At 37.5% G+C, this 21,394-nt stretch overlaps 1 protein-coding gene across 1 annotated transcript; it reads right to left on the bottom strand.

The window, feature by feature from the left end:
- Positions 1-449: 449 nt before the first annotated feature.
- On the bottom strand, positions 450-21,063 carry LOC104400899 (chromosome unknown open reading frame, human C11orf70; the record flags this gene model as incomplete). Its single annotated transcript, XM_010011761.1, has 6 exons — positions 450-581; positions 5,201-5,267; positions 11,319-11,491; positions 13,921-14,087; positions 19,350-19,422; positions 20,982-21,063. Coding segments are annotated over 6 exons (694 nt in total), but the record flags the coding sequence as incomplete, so codon positions are not given.
- Between the last annotated feature and the right edge of the window lie 331 nt (positions 21,064-21,394).

Genomic DNA, 21,394 nt, shown 5'->3' with positions numbered 1-21,394 from the left:
GATGGATGGATTGGATGGATGGACGGATTGGATGGATGGATGGATTGGATGGATGGATGGATGGATGCCTGCCCGCCCGCCTGACAAACTTTCTCCTGGTTCCGCGGGGATTTCAGTGGCTCTGGAGTCTCTCTCTGCATTTGTGCGTCTGGGTCTGAAAACCTAGGTCATGAAGGGACGAGACATCGAGAGAAGAAGCTTTTATTAGTTCAGAGGGGTGAGGGGAGATGGGACAGAACTCCCGAGGAAACAGCTTCAAGAACTGTGCCTCTTAAATACAGAAGAAATTTTGTCACTAACCGCAGTCACATCTATGTGAACGTGTAGCCCTTCAGAGTGTGTAACCGAGGAGCGGCCCGTCCTCGTGAGACAACTGGGCAGTTCCTACCTGCACCCATGCAGAGAGAGGCCACCTCCACTGCAGCACCGGAGGACAGCCCGGTTTGTCACTAGTCTGTAAACAAGCCTCCACCGAAGCAGTGGTACAGAGTGTGTACGTGCCGCTTGCAGGGGTCCACAACCAGGTAGGCGAAAGTCTGATGGTGGCTTTTGCTTGAAGGGTAACACAGGCCATTAATGTCCTGAGAGGGAGTGGGAAAAAAAACCACAGTATTAGCGACAACGTCGTTGCCCACGAGAGGTTCATGAAATCTGACTGAAATTATAATTTTGTTCCAGTTGTAACAGTTTATTTAATGGCAAAATAGAATAAATACACCAGGGTTTATTTCAGCAGTGTTACGTCTCCATGAGGATCCTGGCACTACAAAGTGCACGGTTGTTCTGTCTGAATAGTTCCAGTTACCTTGAGGTAAATGTAAAATTAATATAAAATGTAAAATTAAAATAAAATGTAAAATTAAACATATAAGCACGTGTTTACACAATTAGATCCTGGAATACAAATGATAAAATGATCCAATTGTGTTTCCTTTGAAAAAGGATTTAAGAACTCAATACATAAAGCTGCTCTATAAGCTGAAAAAAAAAAATCTGTAAAGCTGACTTTAAACTGAAAGAGGGATATTTAGATTAGACATTAGGAAGAAATTCTTCACTATGAGGGTGGTGAGACACAGGAACAGGTTGCCCAGAGAAGCTGTGGCTGCCCCATCCCTGGCAGTGTTCAAGCCCAGGTTTTATGGGCCTTGGAGCAACAAGGTCTCCCTGCCCATGGCAGGCGGTTGGAACTGGATGACCTTTAGGGTCACCTCCAACCCAAACCAGACTGGGATTCTATGAGTAATTCTTTTTCACTGAACATTTGCTACTGCATCTGTTCAGTTTCAAATGTTTGTGTTTAAGGAAAGCCCCCATTACAGCTCTAACTAACAACTTTGAGCCATTACTGAACACATTCTGTGTGCCAGTCCTTGGAAGGGTCTGGAGGGAGCCTAGGCACAGCACCTCGCTCCCAAATCCTCATTCTGAAAAACCATGTTGGGCTGACAACCGATGCAAGAACTGGGCTATTTAGTTTCATACCCTGCATGTGCACATGTCAATAAAAGCTTTAGTGTTGACAGGGCAGCACAGCTTGGCACATGCCTCTAATCCAGTCAGGATCCAATAACTACACGGGGAATTTTGGAGGGTTTACGTTTAGTCTGGTAATTGAACATTTGAAAGTTCAACAAATACGTGGCTGATACTTCCTTTCATTTAAAACCTGAATGTCTCCTCCTGCTCCCCAGCACCTTCGTACAGCAGTTGAAGAGATGAGGTTTCTGCTCCACTTTTCCATCTGAGGGAAATTGCTATATTGCGTATATTGTCCATTTTCTCCAGGAACGTTTTAAACTGCCAGATCAAGGACTATTCCAGATTAGAGACACATCTCACACGTTCTTTTGTTGCATAAAACAATCCATCTTTTACTGGGCCAAAGAAACATGCAAACTGTAACATCTCTCCATGGTTAAGGCTCAGCTTAGAAGGAAAAGGTCTGGGTTCCTATTTCTATCCCAAGAACTACTTTTTATGGTAAATTTTATCCCGCGGCTGTTAGTGGCACTCCATTTTATCTCTTGGTGTTTCAAAGAGGATGACCCCCTTCTGTATGTTCTGGTATCTCCCTTTGGGGGACTATTCAACATCCTAAATCTTAAATTAGGGTAAGCACCACCATACAAGCATTGTTTAAGATGGGTAGAGATTTGACAATGCTTCTTCACAGCATTTTCCAATGGTAGTCAAATGCTGAAAGCCAGAAATAGCATGCTGGTTTTAAGCAACACAACTTAAGTGCAGTGAGGAGAGCAAGCTGCAAGGTTTTACCAGTACTCAGCATCGCAATGCCTTTGGACCTTGATCCATACTAACCTAAGCTCATGCACGAAACTGGAAAAGGAGCAAGACAAGACCAATGTCAAGATGTGGTTGCTAGTTAAACATTTTCCCATTGCTACTGAAGATCCCCTTCCTGCAGTCCTTATGGAATTGCCCTATGTCAGTTGAGGTTTTGGCTGTTTAAAGGCAGTGTTAGTACATTAAAAATTTGTTCAAGAACAAAAATGAGTTAGGTTCTAGTGATGAGGCATTTCAAGAAACTCCAGAATATACCAAAGCTGGTATCAGGAAAGTAATAAATACATTCTAATTGTAATGAAAACTATTCTTAAAATTATTTTAATTAGTAAAAGAGGTCATAAACCCCCTGAAATACTTGAGCATAAAGGCTCTGGAGTTTACGCAGACTTACTCTGCTTTTTAGAGTAATAGGGTGCATGTACACAAATTAAGAATAACACCAATGCCATCTGCAGTGTGGACTTCAGACATGCAGGGGTATAGTGATTGATTTACTGATGTGAGAGTAGGATCAGTTTATTTTTGCTTTGTAGGAACTCAGGTAATCAGCTGATGATCTAAGAGTACATACACAGCAAAATCCATTACATAATACTGAAGTAAAGATACTGCTGAACATCTCTTAAACCTGAACCATTTAATAAACATTATTTTTGGAACACACCATGCATTACACTGATTTATAACACTGCTATAGTTTGGATTCAGCTAAAGGAAGTTCTAAACTACCAGTCAGCATCCAATCACTTCAGCTTTAACAAGGGTTCAATATATGCAAGCCCCAAAGCTCTCAGGGGTATTTGGAGTTCCACAGAGTACTTGGACACAAGATTTAAAACTCTTTCTCTTGTGATGCTTAGGTCTATCAAGTTGTGATGCTAAACAGATCTGCAGACATGTATAATTACACCTTAATACCTGGAAATACTTACATCTCTAATAGCAGGCTTTTTTAGATATTGTTTCCAAAACAAGGGCTTCTTAGCCACAGCTTAAAAACCAAATGAAAAGGAAGGGATGGTGTCAGGATGGTGTTACATACAGTTCTTAATCCCCAATTCCATTTGTACTTGTGCAAATACGCAAGTATATATATTCATCCGCTTATTAATCCAGCTTGCAAAAATGTGTGTTCTTCTGGCTTCTCAGCAGCTCAAGTCACTTTGACCAGAAGAGCTTTTCATTATTTCTACCAGACTAAGAGGGTGTGACAATTTCTTTCAGATACAAACCAAGACAACAAGCAATTTTAAAAACTGTCAGCTCAACATTCACATTATAACAACATACTCTACAGTTTTTTACCAGATGAAGTCAGAAACTAAACCTACTTTTCATCACCAGCACAAGACATGTGTAATCCAGTAGGTACCCCTCCTGTAATTTCCAAGTAGGGTTTAAAGAACTTTGGTCCACATAGCTATCACATAATCTAGACATACCCATTTAAGCCTTTCTCTATTCTGAGAGAAAATTCTTCAGGATGTTTTAATGGAAACCAGAATTTCACAACTCTCCTTCATGTCACAAATGTTCAGAATGTGCAGGAAATCTCAATTTTCCCCCAAGGTTACAGGGAGGAGAGCCTGCTCTGGATTTACACTGGATTTTCTGTTGTCCATCCATGGTTTTGTTTCAAAAAGTTGCCGAAGTCTGTCTTTTCCTTTTCTCTCTTCCTTTTCTCTTCTCTATTCTCCTCCTTTTCTCTTCTCTCTTCTCCTCTTCTTTTTCTCTTCTCCTCTCCTCTTCTTCTTCTCATTTCCTTTCTTTTTTCCTCTTCTTTTTCTCCTCTTCTCCTTTCCCTTCTTTTTTTCTTTTATTTTCTCTTTATACTGATGGTATTTAATGCATGGCAAAGACAGTTAGGGAAACACTTAAAAAATATCATTCATCTACCTAAACGTAGAAACCTGTGAAGTTCACATCAATACATTTGATTCAGGGATGTGGAGGAAACAGTAATAACAGAAGACCACCAAGTTATCAGGGTTTTGCTTTCTGATTTTGTTTTTATTACAGTCTGCAACCTAAAAGAAAGGTAAATTTTGATACTCCCATAAAATGCCTATTTTCAAAAACCTTTCAAAAGCCTTTTATGAATCACACATAATACTTAACAGACCATGACCCACAGGTGAACAACTGGGCTGTTGGCAGCTTACAGGGAAGTCTGAAATGACATCAGCTAGTTCTTTTGAAAGCAGGTACATTATCTGACATTTAATTATTACATATTCTGGTTACTCAAGAAGAATTTGGAGGAGTTCATCCTACTGTAACACTTAAATGACAGATAGGCTGAATCTAGTAAACATGCAGCCAGTTCTCAGACTTATCTAGATGGTAAATGTATGCTTTTGCAAGAGAAACAGATAGGAATGAGACTTGACAAGGGAGGGGAAAAGAGGTGAATAGTCATCTCACCTCCCCAGCCTTTCTGTATGCTAAACTTCGCTGAAGTCTTTACAGAAACAGATGTGACACAAGCTATTTGGAAAGCTCTAGCAATATTCCTAAAAACAGAGCTATACAAAGTCAAGAGTGGATTCTTAATCCTTACTGCTACCTCAAATAGATCTAAATCCAGAATTACTCAGACCTAAAGATAGGTTTTTTTCACAAACTAGTTTCTGGGTGACTATTACAACTTCAAGTATAATCCAGTAAACCTATTTTTAGTGAACTAAAAAGTAAAAACTTAGTTGGTGACTATTGATGAAAAGTTAGCAAAGAGGACAAGAAAACAGGATGAGATCAGAGTTTTTGAATAAAAAGTAACAACTATGGAAAAATAACCCTTTAATACGGAATATTATGATTTCTTTGTGTATTTTCATGTTATGCATGTTACTTCCAGTAAAATATTGTACTAAAAACTATTAATACTTACATATGCAGACACTCTGAAGACTGTAGAAATAATACTTATTTCTTTTGTTTCAGGATTCTTTTGAACACTGAAATACAGGGGAATAATACATACTTACTACATACAGTGGGAAATAATATACTTAAAACAGACAGTAAGCACTGATTATTAAATCCTACATTTAATAAATACATTTTTAATGTATGTATTGTGTTCCTGCTCAATTTTATCAAGACAACGTGGATATCACGACATCTTACTGAAAACTGTTGAATATGTCTTGTCAGCTGAATTGGTTCTACTGTTTTCATCTACTAAATCACAAGAATATTAGCCAGGCCTAGATGACTCCAATATAAAGTTTGCGTTTTGATAGCTGTGAGAACTTATTCAGTTAAACATTTGGTGAAAATCTTTTCACATATTCTTTAAGAAAAAATAACACAGTACTGCATCTTAATACAGAGCACAAGAAGTAGTGGCAGTATTGGTGAAGAAATTCAGACTTTAGCTCATTTTAAATTAATATAGAGTTATAGTTTAGGTTCATTTTTTCTCCTTTGGAATGTTGCATATATAGACAGCTGTGCAACTAAGGATGGTATTAGTTCTGAATTTTTACATTTCTAGACTGTTGTGAAGACTGCCATTTCTTGCATCACAATCACTAATAATATTAAGATATTATTGCAAATATCCAGGCATCTCAACATATTTTACACTTAAGTATTTTTAAATCTGTGATTTTTCCTCAGGTCTGCTTTAAGTGATGCTTACATTTCTTCATAATTTACATCATGTAACTTCTATTAATTTATCTAATTTCACAGATCCCTATTTACATTAACACATTGTGGAGCAGTTGAGCCTTATAAATTCCAAACTTGCGCAGTTCCAAGAAGTGCATGGCTCAAAGCCTGCCTTGTCACAAACAGGTTCAGTTCCCAGAAAAAGTCCCAATATAGCCCAGTAGCTGGAGTATGTGTGCTAAACACAGCCCAGTTTAACCACACCAGCTCAAAGCCATCTGTGACAGCAGTCCGCTACTACCACTGCTTTTGCAAAGCTTCTTCTTTTAGGAACAAACCCCAAATCAACCAACATCATCTTTGCTGATTCAATCTCTCCAACTAATAAAAGAAATTGACTCTCTGATTAACCGATTTCATCTGTAGAGTAATGACACAGTCACATATGAATTAAGCCTCTACTGTGGAGTTGATCTTTCCTGTGATGAGTCAGTAAGGAAGCTTTCTCAGAAACTTTTGTTGCAGCTGGCATGTTGATATACTCAACAGTAGATTGAGACAGCATTGCTGAAGCTGGTACTGACCCCCATTGTCTGCTGTACTACCCCTCGGAGAGCACTGCCTTCCCAGCAGGAACAGCTCAACTGGCTCATGACTCAGCTGCAGTTTACAGTCCAGCATATTAAGATAAACTAACAGAGATACCAGTTTATGCTAACGTATCAGGCTGTAAACCACAGCAGTTCAGAAGGTCTTTAACCAATCTCTGCTGAAAGAGTGACAACTTTAAGGACAAGGTATAGGCGGGGTATATAGTGGGGTCAGCACTTCCTACCATATATCACCACCCCAAAAGATACAGTTGCTTTTAAGTTGCTTTTTAATGCTTCACATTCTTGTTTTCAGTTTCTAGCTTTTTAATTTTTATGTTCTGTATAACTAGAATACCAACGTAGGGGCTGACTAAGAGTAAGCCTTCCTAGTTATCCTACTGCCTTGAGAAATTTTCCCCTTATGGTTAGCTTCCTGTAGGTCATTTTTCAGACTGTTTATTTCTAGTACTTTGGTTAATTTTTAAGGCAAAAGAATATATCTGCCAAAATCAGATGAGATTCTTCCCTTGCTGACTTGAGAGAAACCAGGAGGTTGCCTTTGACAAAATTATTTGCTTTATTTCTTCTTTACTTTTTTTCTAAAAGGTTTTAGAAAACACTACCTTGTCCTCTTGAAGAGGATAGTGCTGCCTTAAAAATAGCCTTCATCCCCCACTTTCTTCTTTCAAATTGTTAACTTGCAAAGTATCCACCAAATATGGTGGTTCCTTCATCATTTTAATGTGTATCTATTCTCCTTTTATGAAGAGCAAACTTCCTCATGGTCTCTCAATTCATTTTGGGTTCTATTTATATCTTAACCTTACTGGCAATATTTTATTAGGGTTACAATTGTTAAAATAACAATTCTTTCAGTAAATTGATTTATTACAGGGTAAAGGGCATGGAGATGGCACAGAAGGAAGAAGAGGACAATGACTACAAGATACTGCAGCAGCTGTCACCCTGGAGAGACACTGCCAGAAAAATCAGCGGTTAAGTACAGAAGACAAGATTTAGCAACAAAGATTTGCAGATTATATTTTAATTAACAAGGTTTTGTCATGTAAATATATTTTAACTAAACCAAAATACTACAACAAGGATGTTGAAATTATTTAGGTTATACAAGTTATGACAAGATATGGTGTCCTCAACATAAGAAGGACATGGAGCTGTTGGAGCAAGTCCAGAGGAGGGCCACAAGGATCATAAGAGGGCTGGAGCACCTCCCGTATGAAGACAGGCTGAGAAAGTCAGGGCTGGAGAAGAGTTCAGCCTGGAGAAAAGAAGGCTGTGTGGAGACCTCATAGCAGCTTTCCAGTATCTGAATGGTGCCTACAAGGATGCTGGAGAGCGACTCTTCATCAGGGACTGTAGTGATAGGACAAGGGATAATGGATTTAAACTTAAACAGGGGAACTTCAGGTTAGATATAAAGAAGAAGTTCTCTACTGTAAGGACGATGAGGCACTGGAACAGGTTGCCCAAAGAAGCGGTAAGTGCTCTGTCCCTGGCAGTGTTCAAGGCCATATTGGACAGAGCCTTGGGTGACATGGTCTAGCATGAGGTGTCCCTGCCCATGGCAGGGGGGTTGGAACTAGATGATCCTAAGGTCCTTTCTAACCCAAACCATTCTATGATTCTATGACACTTAACGCTAAAATTCTGGATGGATTCAACTGGTCACAGACTAATCACTGCTGGATTTGTAAGAGATAGCAAGTTGTGTATTAATTCATTAGGAAGGAAATATTACTCTTTTTATGAAGGCGAAAATACCTGCTATTTAATAGCTGTATTTGGAAGTCCCCAGCTGGGCTTGTAAAATATACAGAAGGGTTAATTTCAAAAGATGATTGCATTCTTTCATAATAAAGCACTATACATGGAAATGCTTTCATAAAATGATATCTCAAATCTTTTGCCACTATTTTGAACACTGGCACCTTGGAGTTAGAACTCAGGAAAGGACAGAGAAAAGGCTGTAAGAAAAAGAAGTGGGGGAAAACTATGATCTTGATTCTATAAAACCCGTACCAACTCTGCCACTCTCAGCACTAAAGACACTTTTGTGGGTGTGCTTATGCCAAGGCTCTTTTCCATAAGAAAGCTGTTACAGGAGCAAGCAGTGGTGGTTTATACCTCTACAAGCATATCACTATTAGATATATTTCATCTGTGGGGGCTAATTTTTCAATGTACATCAACTAGCAGCTAGTAATTATTGCACTATCCATTTGGTTTTCACCAAGGCTTCGGAGCCCTCAAGACATAAAAATTAAAGTTTAAGAAGAGTACAGTTTACAGAATTTTTAATATCATGAGAAATCTTTAGTATCACTTTACAATAAGTATCCAATGGGGTTGCAATCCAAGATGAAAAGAAAACAGAGGACAGCATTCTAAAAAACAATTATTTAAATTTTTGGTATTCAACAGAAATTTGAACATCATCTGTTTGGTGACCAGAATTTAAGAGATCACTAATCTCATTAGCAATTGTTTACTGAAAATAAGAGGCCATAAGAAAGTAATTTTCATTGCTTTGTTTTCTGGTACAATTTGTGCAAAAATGAAGTAACACAGTGCACATCCCTCTTCAGAGTTGCATTACTTATCCTTTCACTGGCCTTTTCTCTCTTAAGATGGTGGTAACAAAACACCAACATAATTTTGGATAAACTGGGGGCAGGTAGAAATGAGACAAAGCAGGAGACAACAGTGATTGTGAAGGGGAGGGAAAGTCTGAAATGTCAAGATCAAAAGTTTTTCTCATGGGTCCAACGGTACCAAAGGAGCAAGAGAAAAGATATAGTTAAATTTTGAGTTTCTTTTTCAACTAGTGGTCAGTGTTAACACCAGCTCCGCTGACAGTGAGAAATCAGCAGGCATTGTAGGCACAGAAATGGAGACACACATGGCAGGTAGATACTGAAAATCAGTTATGTCCCATGAACTGAGCAGACGTATTTCAGAACTTCGGAGAATAAGGAAGCTGCCAACTGCGAAAACAATCAACCAAACATTCAAACACCAAAACAACAGAGGAATGTGTCTGGAGAGAAGCAGCAGCACACAAGAAAAATCACAGAAATATGAAAAAGGCCAATAGGGAACAAGTTGAGGGTATAGAAAAATCAAACCTTGAAAGCAGCATGAAATTGTGGAGAAGAGTTTGGCAGATTTTATTTTTTTAGTAACGAAAAGTACTTGACATCGTCACCAAATTTACATCAGGTAAAAGAAAAATAAGGGGAAAAGGTTTAAGGAGATAGAAGGGTAAAGAAAAGGAGTGGTTTAGAACAAAACTTGAACAAGTTTAGGAGAAAACAACTCAACGGCAGAGGGAAGCAATAAAGCGGAGGAACTGACTGGATTTGTGTGTTGTTCTAGGTCAATTCAACAACACAAGAGCAGAAACAGCTGTAGTCAATGCAGTCAACTGAATCCAGGGATCAGAATAACAAACAGCTTGTTCCTAGTGCAGTGCACCATTTAAAAGAAAAGGGAGAGTAGAGTTGGAGCACTAATGGATCCTGTTATGTCATATTCTATGTTTCTGAGGAACCCACTTGATTTCCATACGTATGATATGAAAATATCAAAACTAATCAGACTAATAAGAAAGCTCTGGTGACTAATCACAGTATTCAAATTCATACATGCAGCAATCTAAGTTCATTATTTCTAAACCATCTTCTTGGAATATCACTAACACTCCATCTCTGTTTCCGTGGTTTCTCTAAAAGTATCAACTGTTCTACTGCTACTTTGTTCACTTCTTCTGGAGGACCCTGGGGAAGAGCATCTGACTAAATCAACTTGCACCCCGAAAAGTACTGACCATTAAAAAAATCTGAAAGCTGCTTTGAAGTTACTAAAGATCTGTAAGCTGCTTTGGTTAAGTATTAGAAAAAAATGCCCAAACCAGCCAAATATTTTGTTTTAAATATTTAATTTGGATACAGCAATCTATACACAAGTGGTACAGAAGTAAAGAAATATTCAGGTGATGAAGAATTACTGGGTCTAATCCTTTCACTGTATCTTTTTTCAGACATAAATTTTACTTTTAAGTTTATCCAAAGACATTTTAAGAACAGACTTAATGACGAATACATCTTGCACAATTTTTTCCCTAATATGCATGCGTATAATCTTAAAATAGGACATAAAATAACATTTGGCCACCGCACCATTCCAAACACAGCTGAGAAGGGAGAAAAACAGCAGTTCGTACTTGAAGTAATTTGAAGCCTTTGTAGTGTACGTTGCTGTGCATCACCTAGTATCTACATTAGCAGAGTTCTTGTGCTATCTCTCATTTCAGAGGTCTGTGATTGTTTTCCATTGTTCAGGTTAATATTGTTCTTACAAATACTTATTATTAGTGGCAAATAGTAATATAATGTCAAATTTTAGTAGTACCATTCATGAACTTCATATTCCCATTAGCTCAGCTGGAAATGAATCTTTGCATAACTGATAACTACATTCCATTTCCCACTAATCGGGAAAGAAGAAATTTTGTCAGTTGGAGAAGTCAAGATATAGATATACCAAAAAAGGAAAAAAAATGCCTTTTTTCCCCCAGATCTGAACCTGTGATCAATCATCTCTGTTACACAGTGTTTTAATAGTTGAAGATGAATAAGGTTGCATATTGATTAAATAACAGCCCCATTCCTGAAGCAGTAATGCAAATGAATTTACACAAATTGATACAAAGTATCTATATGTATGCATATGTATGCAGTGCATAAACATGCAATTGTATAACACAGAGACACTTACCTCACCAAGTCTTTATAAAATGCTTTTGTAGTTTCTAAGTATAGGACAACTGCATCTTCAAACTGGCAAAGAGTTCCTCCAATGCAAAGGTGCTTAAAAAGACAGAACAGAAATTCCTGGCGGTCCAATGGACTGAATATGTCATAATGGTCTGAATCTTCCAGAAGCAAGACCTTATGGAACAAGAAAATAACAAGGAGGTGAAGTAAATAAAATTTCTTATTTGAGATTAAGTTTATAAACAATGCAGCTACTTTGCTGTATGTCACAGAGTTTATGTCTATATAAAATAAATGAAAGAGGTGGAAATAAATAAGTACTCCAGTCTAAATTCTTCTTCCAATGATGCAGTTATGTCCAAAATTTATAGATAACAATATAAAGCGGAACCACTGTCAGATGTGTGCCCACAAGACCTAAGGAAAGATTTTTTCAAGAGTCTTGTTTTTCACTGGTTAGTTGCTCATCATGCTAACAGAACAGTCAATAATCTGCAAATGAACTACCTGTATTTCACAGAATGGTTTGGGTTGGAAAGGACCTTAAGATCATCTAGTTCCAACCCTGCTGACATGGTCAGTGACATCTCACACTAAACCATGTCACCCAAGGCTCTGTCCAACATGGCCTTGAACACTGCCAGGGATGGAGCATTTACCACTTCTTTGGGCAAAGAAGAAGATTTGGCATGTCAATTACTGCCACTTAATTTGTCTCTATGATTTGGTAACTTTGCCTTTTTTATGGCAAATATGCTTTTTTACTCTAAGTTTACACAGTTATCTCACATTTGTAAAGGAATCCCAAGGATCCCCCAGGGAAGATCACTCAAACTCACACCATTCTTTAGTGCAGACTCCAGTGAGCCTTTATCTGCAGGCTGGAATTAATCAGACATGCTATCCAGCTGCCTCCATATGTCTCACCTGCCTTTTGCTGCAATATCATGGCAACACAGAGGACATGCTAGATTAGCCCCAACTGCACACCCTGGTAAGCAGGGACAGGAATTGTAACTCAGTGTGGTACAAGGCCCTTTAGTCACATCAGCCAAACTGCAGATGCCAGCCCAGACAAATGGGTGAAAGCCAGACATGAGCTCACTGCTCTCTGGCCCTCTTTATAACATCATTACACAACCTGAGTAAAAAGGGTTCAAGGCAGAAACTGTTGTTGATGGCCACTTCATACGTATCCCAACTCCCTTCTTGGTTTGAAGCAAGAGAAGACATGGCAGGTAGGAAAGAGAGGTGGAGTTCTGCAGCAGACAGACAGTTTCTGCCCCCTACAGTCTGCCCTCCCACGGCGCTGGCTGAGTCAATCTCAGGTTTTAACTGAAGTTTCGTTTCTGGAAGATTTTGACTCTTAATTCTTTCTGCCATCTTAGGTCTTACAAGTAGGAATCACATTTATTTCAAATAAATGTGACTCCTTCAACTTGCAAATGCAGACACATACATCGTTTCCAAAGGAAGGAAAATGGAAAGAGACTGAAACTCCAATTATTTCTTATTTTAAATGTTGCCTCTAACTTTCCTACATCCAATATACTTAATTTTCAAAAGACATTTCACATGTACCCAACTTACAAATAAATACTTACTATTTTGAACTGTTAGACTATAAATCACATCTGAAATTCAAACACGAGCTTGAGTTCTCTCCTTTTCCCAGAACTTTACAAGACAGACCAGTATTTCAGGCCACATCCTGTAACCAGTGTCACCGGTTCAAATACATTGCCTTCAAAGGATTTGCCAAGAGCAAATGAGTGCAACTCTGTAATTATTAGGTGCTTATGTTGATTATATATACAAGGAAGAGCAAAATCCAGTTCTCCCTCACTATCCTTTGCTAAACAAACATAACTTCAAAAAAAAAAAATTGTTTTACTTATGAAGTAAAAAGAAACACTTATAAGGAAGACATATGTTGATTAAGAAGGTGCCATTGAGAGAGAGATTCTTTTTCAGAATAATCTGCTCTCTGACACCTCCACTGGAGTATAACCAACAGGGTTTACCTTGAAAGCCTGTTCAGGGGTTATATTTAGTCCTTTTCAAATGTGCACTGAAACATAATTTCCCTTCTCGTGGTTTTCTCTCCTTTGTTTTGGAGACAAGACATGAAGATGACTTTCCTTAATTGTCTTTACATACAATATAGTCAGCATTCCCAGCCATGAATGCTTCAGAATGTAGCTATTAAGTACATTCAATTTCATCTACTACCTGGAAGGTTGGATGAACCAACAATTCTGGGTATCATAGAACCTTTCCATTGGCACCACTTGTTTTCCCCTCCTAGGCAAATGAGTAGCTGCATTCTACCCACACACATCCCCAAACACTGATTATGTGAGACAAGAGCCGATAGAAGGTAGTTTTGCCTTTTTCTCCCACCTAAAGAGGAAAAAAGGTCCACCTGGAAACCAGCATTGCTTTCACACATTCAGGCACTGCAGTGCCTTACTCATTTCAATGTCCATTTTTACCATGGAAAATACATATTGTCAGAAAAAAAACCTCACTGAAAAAAACGTGTCCTTATGGTACCTAATAGAGTATGAAAATTATAAGAAATTATTCATTGATATACTAACCTTTCTTAATTCATCAGAGATGAGAATATCACCATAATAGTCATCATAACATTTTACAATATCTCCATTTTCTCTAACAATTCCTTCAGAGTAGAGCCGATCAAAAAATGACATGGAAATCTCTGTACAGGGCACCAGTGTAGCTTCAGTTTTTGTCACTTTGGAACCTGCAATATATAGGAAGGCTTCATTCCAAGTCTTTTGCAATAAATAAAATGGGTGAATTTCCATGTACTAATGGTTTTACACTAATTTGATACAGTATGGAAATAATCAACTTCTCTAAATGGTACAGATCACATAAGTATGACTCAGTCACAGAGTCCCTCAGAAAACAAAGCAAGCTAAGAAAGAAACAAGCGTAAAGAAAACGTTCAATTCATCTGAATGATAGTTTCCATTAAGGCTCATGTGTCTGCTCCCCCTGTTGGTAATACTATCAGCCGGCACAAGTGACAGATGAAACACCGTGTGAACTCAACAGCACGTGAGATCACACCCTTAGAAAAACACATTCCACAGCTTAAGCCTTAAAGACTCTGAGGACAAATACCAGATTTGGCCTGATGAAGTACAAAAGTCAATAACTTCTAACAGCACCCCACAAAGTAAAACCCAAAGTGAACACAACCCTTACGAATTTTTGGTTTGTTAAGTATTATATCTGCTCTTAAAAAGTTATGTTGTAGGCACTGTAAGCTTTACTAACCAGCTATTTCAGAAGATAAAAAAGGTATTATCAGCGCCTCCCGTATGAATCTGGAGTATTACCTCTGTACTCATTAAGTGCTGAGTACGTTTTTCTATCATTTTGCTGTTTTCGGTGCTTGCAAGTGATCCAAGGCTTGATCCTGTTGCTTGTAAACATCTAGTGGCATTTGAGATACCTTACAGTATTTTCCTTAATTAGTCCATAAGGGCACATATCTTCTTTACATACAGTGTTACATCTACAAATCTGTATGTGTGGTGTTGGGTAACTCATGGCATCTCAAATAACGTTAGACTCAATGTTTAGGAAACTTCGGACTCAGTCCAGTTCCGTCTGATCTCTATGATCCAAGTGTACAGACCAAATGCTAGAACATAATCTCTGCTCATCTTCAAGTTCCCCTGAACACCCTTCAAAGTGTTTTTGGACAGCAGAGGGGAGCACAGGAGAGCATGAGCACAAGTGAATATGCAACACAAGAGCAATGTGCCTCAGCAGAGATAATATTCACAGCATTACATCTTTCCATGACTTTTCTCCTCTGCAGGTTCCCTTGATGGGAGACTGGTCAACAACATCACAATATCAAAAGGCTTTTGACCAAACAATTAAAGATAAAATTAAGTGTCCTGACAAACTGACCTAAAGGATCACTAAAGGCTAGAGTTTAGGAAATGTCCAAATTGCACCCTTGATGGCAGTATTTCAGGAACAGAAACATGCCAAAAAGGGATGATGCTTCCCAGAATGTCATTTCATTCTCATCCTAATCTTTGCAAGTGTAGCATAACTTAAAATTTCTCTTCCCCCAGAAAAACCTCTCTGGGATTTCTTCCATACATTATTACATGGAGATGGTTTATTCATAGGTTAAGTAGGGCTAGCATTTTGGTATCTAAGCCACCTTATCTGTGCCACCTGCCTCATCAACACTAAGAAAATAATTAAAAAGAAGTTACAAGTTGATGGCTTGAAAATGTGTCCACTTAAGCTAAAAATACTGTCAAGAAACTTTATAATTATTTTATTGGGCCAACATGATGTAAAGAAAATTGGCTACAGAGAAAAGCTCGGCATTTAATGGCCTGGCTTCGCATCTACAGGTATGACTATGAAAAAGGGTACCATTTATTAAAGAAAAAAGGTTTAGAACATTGTCCTACCTGTCCACATAGTGACTATCAAAACATAATCAAATTATGTAATCAAAATCACAAGTCAGAAAAAAACCCACGGCTTACAGCCTCACAACCTAAGAAAAAAGAGCAAACTGCTATTACTTGATTTGTGCTTCCTCCCACCACCTCACCTTCAGACTCCTCTAACTTCCAATTCTCCAGCTTTCTTTCACAGGGATAGAATTTTTATTTTGTAAGAGTTTTAATAAGAGCCAAATCAGCCTCTAACATAAAAATTGTTTGGTAAAGACCTACGGATCAAAAACTAATAACAATCAGATGTTAAATAACTTAAGAAAAACAGAAACATCTTATATTTTCCTAGTTACTGAGCTCAAAGTATGAGAAACTGAGCCTTCAAATTGTTAGGATTTTACTGGGGGAGGGGGAGGAAAGGAGACACATTTCTGCTCTGAAACAAGATTTTATAAAAACTTTCATGAGGAAAAAAAATAATAAATCCAAGAACCTTGTAATCTATTCAGTAGTTCAGAAAACCAAACTATAAATGGAAAAGTTTAAATACACTGGAATACACAATGGAGAATAGTCTCCATTTGAGAGGTGAGATTTGAAATTGGAGATTCAGAATTTCCTGGAAGAGAGTGACCTGTTTTAATAACACTGTAAAAGTGAGCAATAAAATAGGAAGAAGAAATGCCTTGACAACTCTGCAAGTGGAAAACAAAGATCTGAAAAGTATCGAGCAGTTTAAGCTTCTTACAACAGCTACTTCTGGAATATCTATGCTGCCAGCATACTTTTAAATGAACACACTGCATATCTAGTATGTGGCAGATAAACCCCAAATTAGGTACACTGAGAATTCCTCTAAAGTTTAAGAAAGATTTTTACCCCAGGGAAACACTTGCAACTTACTATTTACAAAACAGTTTAGATAAAACATACACAATGCCCATACAGTGCTCTGTACTAAAAAGATGGTATTTCAAAATTAAAAGGTGCAGGTTGCTGATTTATAGGTTCAAATGACATCTAAAATTTTTGCAAATTATAACCTATAACAGTAGTCTAAAAACTTGCTGATTTAAGATTATCTTCCAGATTTTAAAATCCCATTCCAAAGACAGCAATTGTTAGAGCTTCAAGTACATATGGCAGAATCCTTCTTAGGCAAATACTGAGTTTTTATTTGCACAGAAAGACAGTAACCCTATCCCTTTGAAGATATCTTTTCAAGTGTTAATTGAGCATAAGCAGATACAGTCCTGCCTCCGCAAGACTGCTGACAGGTGTAAGACCAGTAATGTGTCCAAGGAAAAAACTGCAAATTTTCATTGCAGCTATTTAAAAATACAAATCTCAAGACTTAAGTTGGCATGCATCAAATTTGTTCCTTTTGCTGCTTCTGTTTTTTAAATAGGAGAGTAACAGATGAAGGAAGGGAGGTGGGGGGTTATAGCACATGACAGAACTATCAATTACTTTGCCATGCAGTTAGGAAGAGAGGAAAAAATATCCCTACTACAACAGGCAAGAAAGTGTGGTATGAGAATAGGTCATTAAGAATCTGTCTGATGAGATGAAGTATGCTAGAGAATATCCTTGTGCATTGTTTACCTAAAATGTTGAATTTCAAGGAGTGTTAAAGCTGGAGTCCTTGAGACAATGTACTATTGTTGGATTCCACCAGGAATCCCAACATGTGGGGCAGCTAAGAAGAGAGGTACATGTTGCATTCCATGGGACACCATGTTCTATGCCACCTTTTAATCTAACAGAGGGAGACTGAGCATATTACAGTCTGATAACATGATGGTGAGGATGAAAAGCAGTCAAGAGAAATAAAAATGAGATTAGACATAGGGGAAAAAAAGTAATAAAGAACTTTTAGGAACAGACCCTAACATTTTTGTTCACAAGTTTTTGAATCAACCTAGATTATGCAATATTTTTCGTATTTTCTGAAAAGTAAAATAATCCCATTTCCAGTATTTTCTTTCAAGAACAGGATAAAAGAGTTACTCCACAGTTGTAAGTAAATAGTGTATCTGGATTAATATACTAGTATGTCTGAAGAAGATAATACTAGAAGATGATCTTTCACCTCCTCCCACTCAAAGCTAATTCTTACTATATTTTCAAAAAATGCATGTGAAGACTAAGTATAGAAAAATGTGCCAACATTCCTCACCAAAAATAGGCAAAGAACGGGAAGATGAAATTTTAAGAGCAAATGGGGTATACCAGCTGTTCAGGATTTAGAAAGAGAACCCTTCCAGTCCTCAGAACGAAATGTTATTACTTCTGTGCTGCGGAAGACTGAGCAGAATCAGGAGCTAAGCTGAAATACTTGGCAAGTGACCCTCCACTCTTCACGCAAGGTATGTAACCTACTGACCTGCACTACAGGGACTGGCAAGTCCTACGCTAGACAGACAGCCTAAAGAAATTCCTGGCTAAAGCAGCAAAAGGTTTACCCATAGTTTGAAATACATTTATTTTCTTTCTGCTTGCCAGAATGAAAGAGAGATACCTGAAATGGGACTTGGGATATTTTTTGCATCTTATATATTTCAGTTGTTTTAACAGCCAGATACCATGTTTGGAAAATGTTTTTTTGCTGACAAAAAGGTGTCATGTTTAGTGCCATTGTATATAGTGGGAAAAACCTATGCCAATTCCAGAGAACTGAAATGGAAAAGGTAGAAAATTCCCAAAGTTCATTAATATTTACACACAGTAAAGTATTTGCAGACAAATGAAAAGTACTGAGGATTTCCCACTATGCTCCTTCAAAATATTCCTATTAAAGAAAATCACCAGAGTTCACATTATGCATAAAATCCCATTACATTGTAACATGCAGTTTACATGAAATTGTGTGTCATTTACTTAATCAAAAATACAATTTCAAAGTAGAGCCATAAAATCATATGCTGTTTGCTTTTGGTCATTCTCCTTCAGTGTCTGATCTCCATCTACAGACATTCTCAAGTGTGGTAAGCAGTTAATGATATGGCAACAAACTAGAAGTCAACTTTCTGCCATGATTGCAACTTAAGTAACCTATGACAGGGCTCTTCCTGTGCCTGGATCGTTTTATTGTGCTGATAGTATAGTTACACAAGCCCAGCCGTGTGCTCTATCTAATCTTCTGCCCTCTCAACTTTAGTCTGAAACAGAGCAATAATCTCAGATCTGTCCTAAACTGATTTCATCTACAGAAGAGTGTCTTTCTCCAAATATTATCTGAATAAGATAGCACTGCAGTTCCACAATTAATGCAGTTGATTAGGGCTGGATACATGATTGGGTCAGGTGGATGACATAGACTATTTAAAACCAGTTCTAGGGGCTTGGTTTATGCACTGACGCAGGGGTCAAGAAAAAAAGTGTAAAATCTGACAATTTAGTAACAAACTTAGGTAAGAGTATTTTCTTATTTTTTAGTAGAAGTCATTCTTTAAAACATGTCAACCAGGTAAAGATACACATATAAGAACTGTCATTATTACAAATGGTAAATAGTTACAACACAGCCTTTTTTATTTAAGATTAATTTATTCTAAATTTACCCAATGTAGTCCATTGTCCTGAAGCTGAGAGCAACTTCAAACTGGAGTTCACATTCTGATCATTAAAAAATGCCTACAATATTCAAATAAGAGAGTACAAGTTAATGAAATGAAAAATAAATTCATCATTTATAATGGCTTGGATACTTTCAAAGCAAATTACAAGGATTCAGTTAGTAAGTAGATTCTGTATTATCTTTCAGCTTGAATACTAAATATCACACTACCAAATACACGGGTTTTGTGAAGACAATGTCTTTTACATATCCAAGATATCTTCTTGTATTTACATATGCAGTATTTACAGTAAAGCACTTTTAATCCAAGAACACACAAAGAGATTGCATGAAATCCTTATAGGTACAGAAAATGGAAGAAAAGATGAAAAAATTCTATCTCTGCATTCAATGTTGTTGAAGTAAAAAAAAAGCTAAATATGATTGTAAAATTTAAATTTTGTGGATAAATTTGAAGCTTGGAGAGCTGTAGAGACATATAAAAATTATTAAACAGATGCAGAAGAAATCTGTAAGTTATTGAATGGAGAATAAGTTCCACAGTAAGATTTGAAGTATTCAATCTTAATGATTTATCAATTAAAAAAAAAAAGACATACATAGCAATATTGGTGGCTGACAAGTTTAAATGATAGATAAGCCAATTAAGAAAACCCACAAATATATATGCATACAAGCAGTAAGCTGCTAAGAAAACGATGAATTTTTAAGTCTTTGTGTCACCAAATCTTTTTGCCATGTCTCTGGGATACAGAGAGATCGGACTATATAATGTAATGGTCCCCCTGTTCTCAATGAATTTCAATTTGAATCAACATTTCAAACTGAAACACTTCAATCATTTGAAATGTTTGTCACTGGGAGATGAAATATTGGTGTACTTCTGTGTGAATTTCTTTAAAATAGAAAGAGGCTGAAATCTTTATCCAGGATAACAATATAAAGTAGATGTACAACACATCAAAGAGTTGTTTTTAAAACAACAGATGTAAAAAACATGCTTTTTTAAAAAACACAGATTATTATTTTTTTCTGTCTGCAAACATATGAACAGATTTGACTTTCCAGACAACAAAAGTGAAGGATACAAAATCAGCAAAAGACTTGAGTACCAGAAAGCTGAAAGCCCAAAATTCCAGTGTAAAGCAATGGTATTCCATAAATTTTAAACTCTTGCATTTTCAGATGTATGGTGCATAAGCACATCTATTTGCACAGTATATTTACTATGACAAAGCAGTAATAGCTGTGAGCAAGGTACCAACTGCATGCACGCTGTTTAAAGTCTCTCCCTGGATGGACTTCCCAACATCAACTGCGGTGGCCAAGATCAGCATCTACTCCAGATTCCCATTCTTGGGAATCTTGAATGACTAAATTGTTTCCTCTTACAACAGAGTAACGTTAGTACAGACTAAAATATTTTTACTGGACAATACATTTAACCCACAAAGGAAGTCTTGAGCACCACACCTAAATCAGCTACTTGCAAGGAGACAGTGAGTAGGCGAATAGTGTGCTGAGAGTGCTACAATATTTGCTGTTATTCAGCTTTCCAATGGCTATAATTTCATGGGACAAAAAGTCAACGTAAAATATAACAACTTAGAACTACCGTAACAAATTCATCCTTTTGATAGGGCTTAAACTGCTGGTCAAAACTGAATGCTTGTGCTGTGATCCTGCCTTGCATGGACCTGAAATGATAAAATGAGATTAACTATTCTGCAGACATAATAAGTACTGACTCACTCTGCAAATCTGCGTAGGTACACTACATAAAGTCCTATTCTGACCAATAATTATACTTCTTTATATTTCATTTTTGCCGTTCTCACTTATAACCGGCTCTCGCCCCTTCTTGGAGAGGCAGGGGAAGCCCAACCTCTGCTCAGGCAGCGACAAAGCAACGCTGCGAAGCTGAGGCAGATCTAGGCTAGCTCTGGAAAACAAGGGACAAGCGGTTTACGTGCCCGAAAAATACTGAGGAAAATTCCAGTTTAAGGCGGGAAGAAGGAACCAAGAGAG

The sequence above is a fragment of the Nestor notabilis genome, unplaced genomic scaffold (genome assembly GCF_000696875.1).
Source record: "Nestor notabilis isolate BGI_N333 unplaced genomic scaffold, ASM69687v1 scaffold24063, whole genome shotgun sequence".
NCBI classification, from domain to species: Eukaryota; Metazoa; Chordata; class Aves; order Psittaciformes; family Psittacidae; genus Nestor; species Nestor notabilis.
The sequence above is the reverse complement of the archived record's forward strand: the minus strand, read 5'-3'. Positions and strand labels throughout refer to the sequence as shown.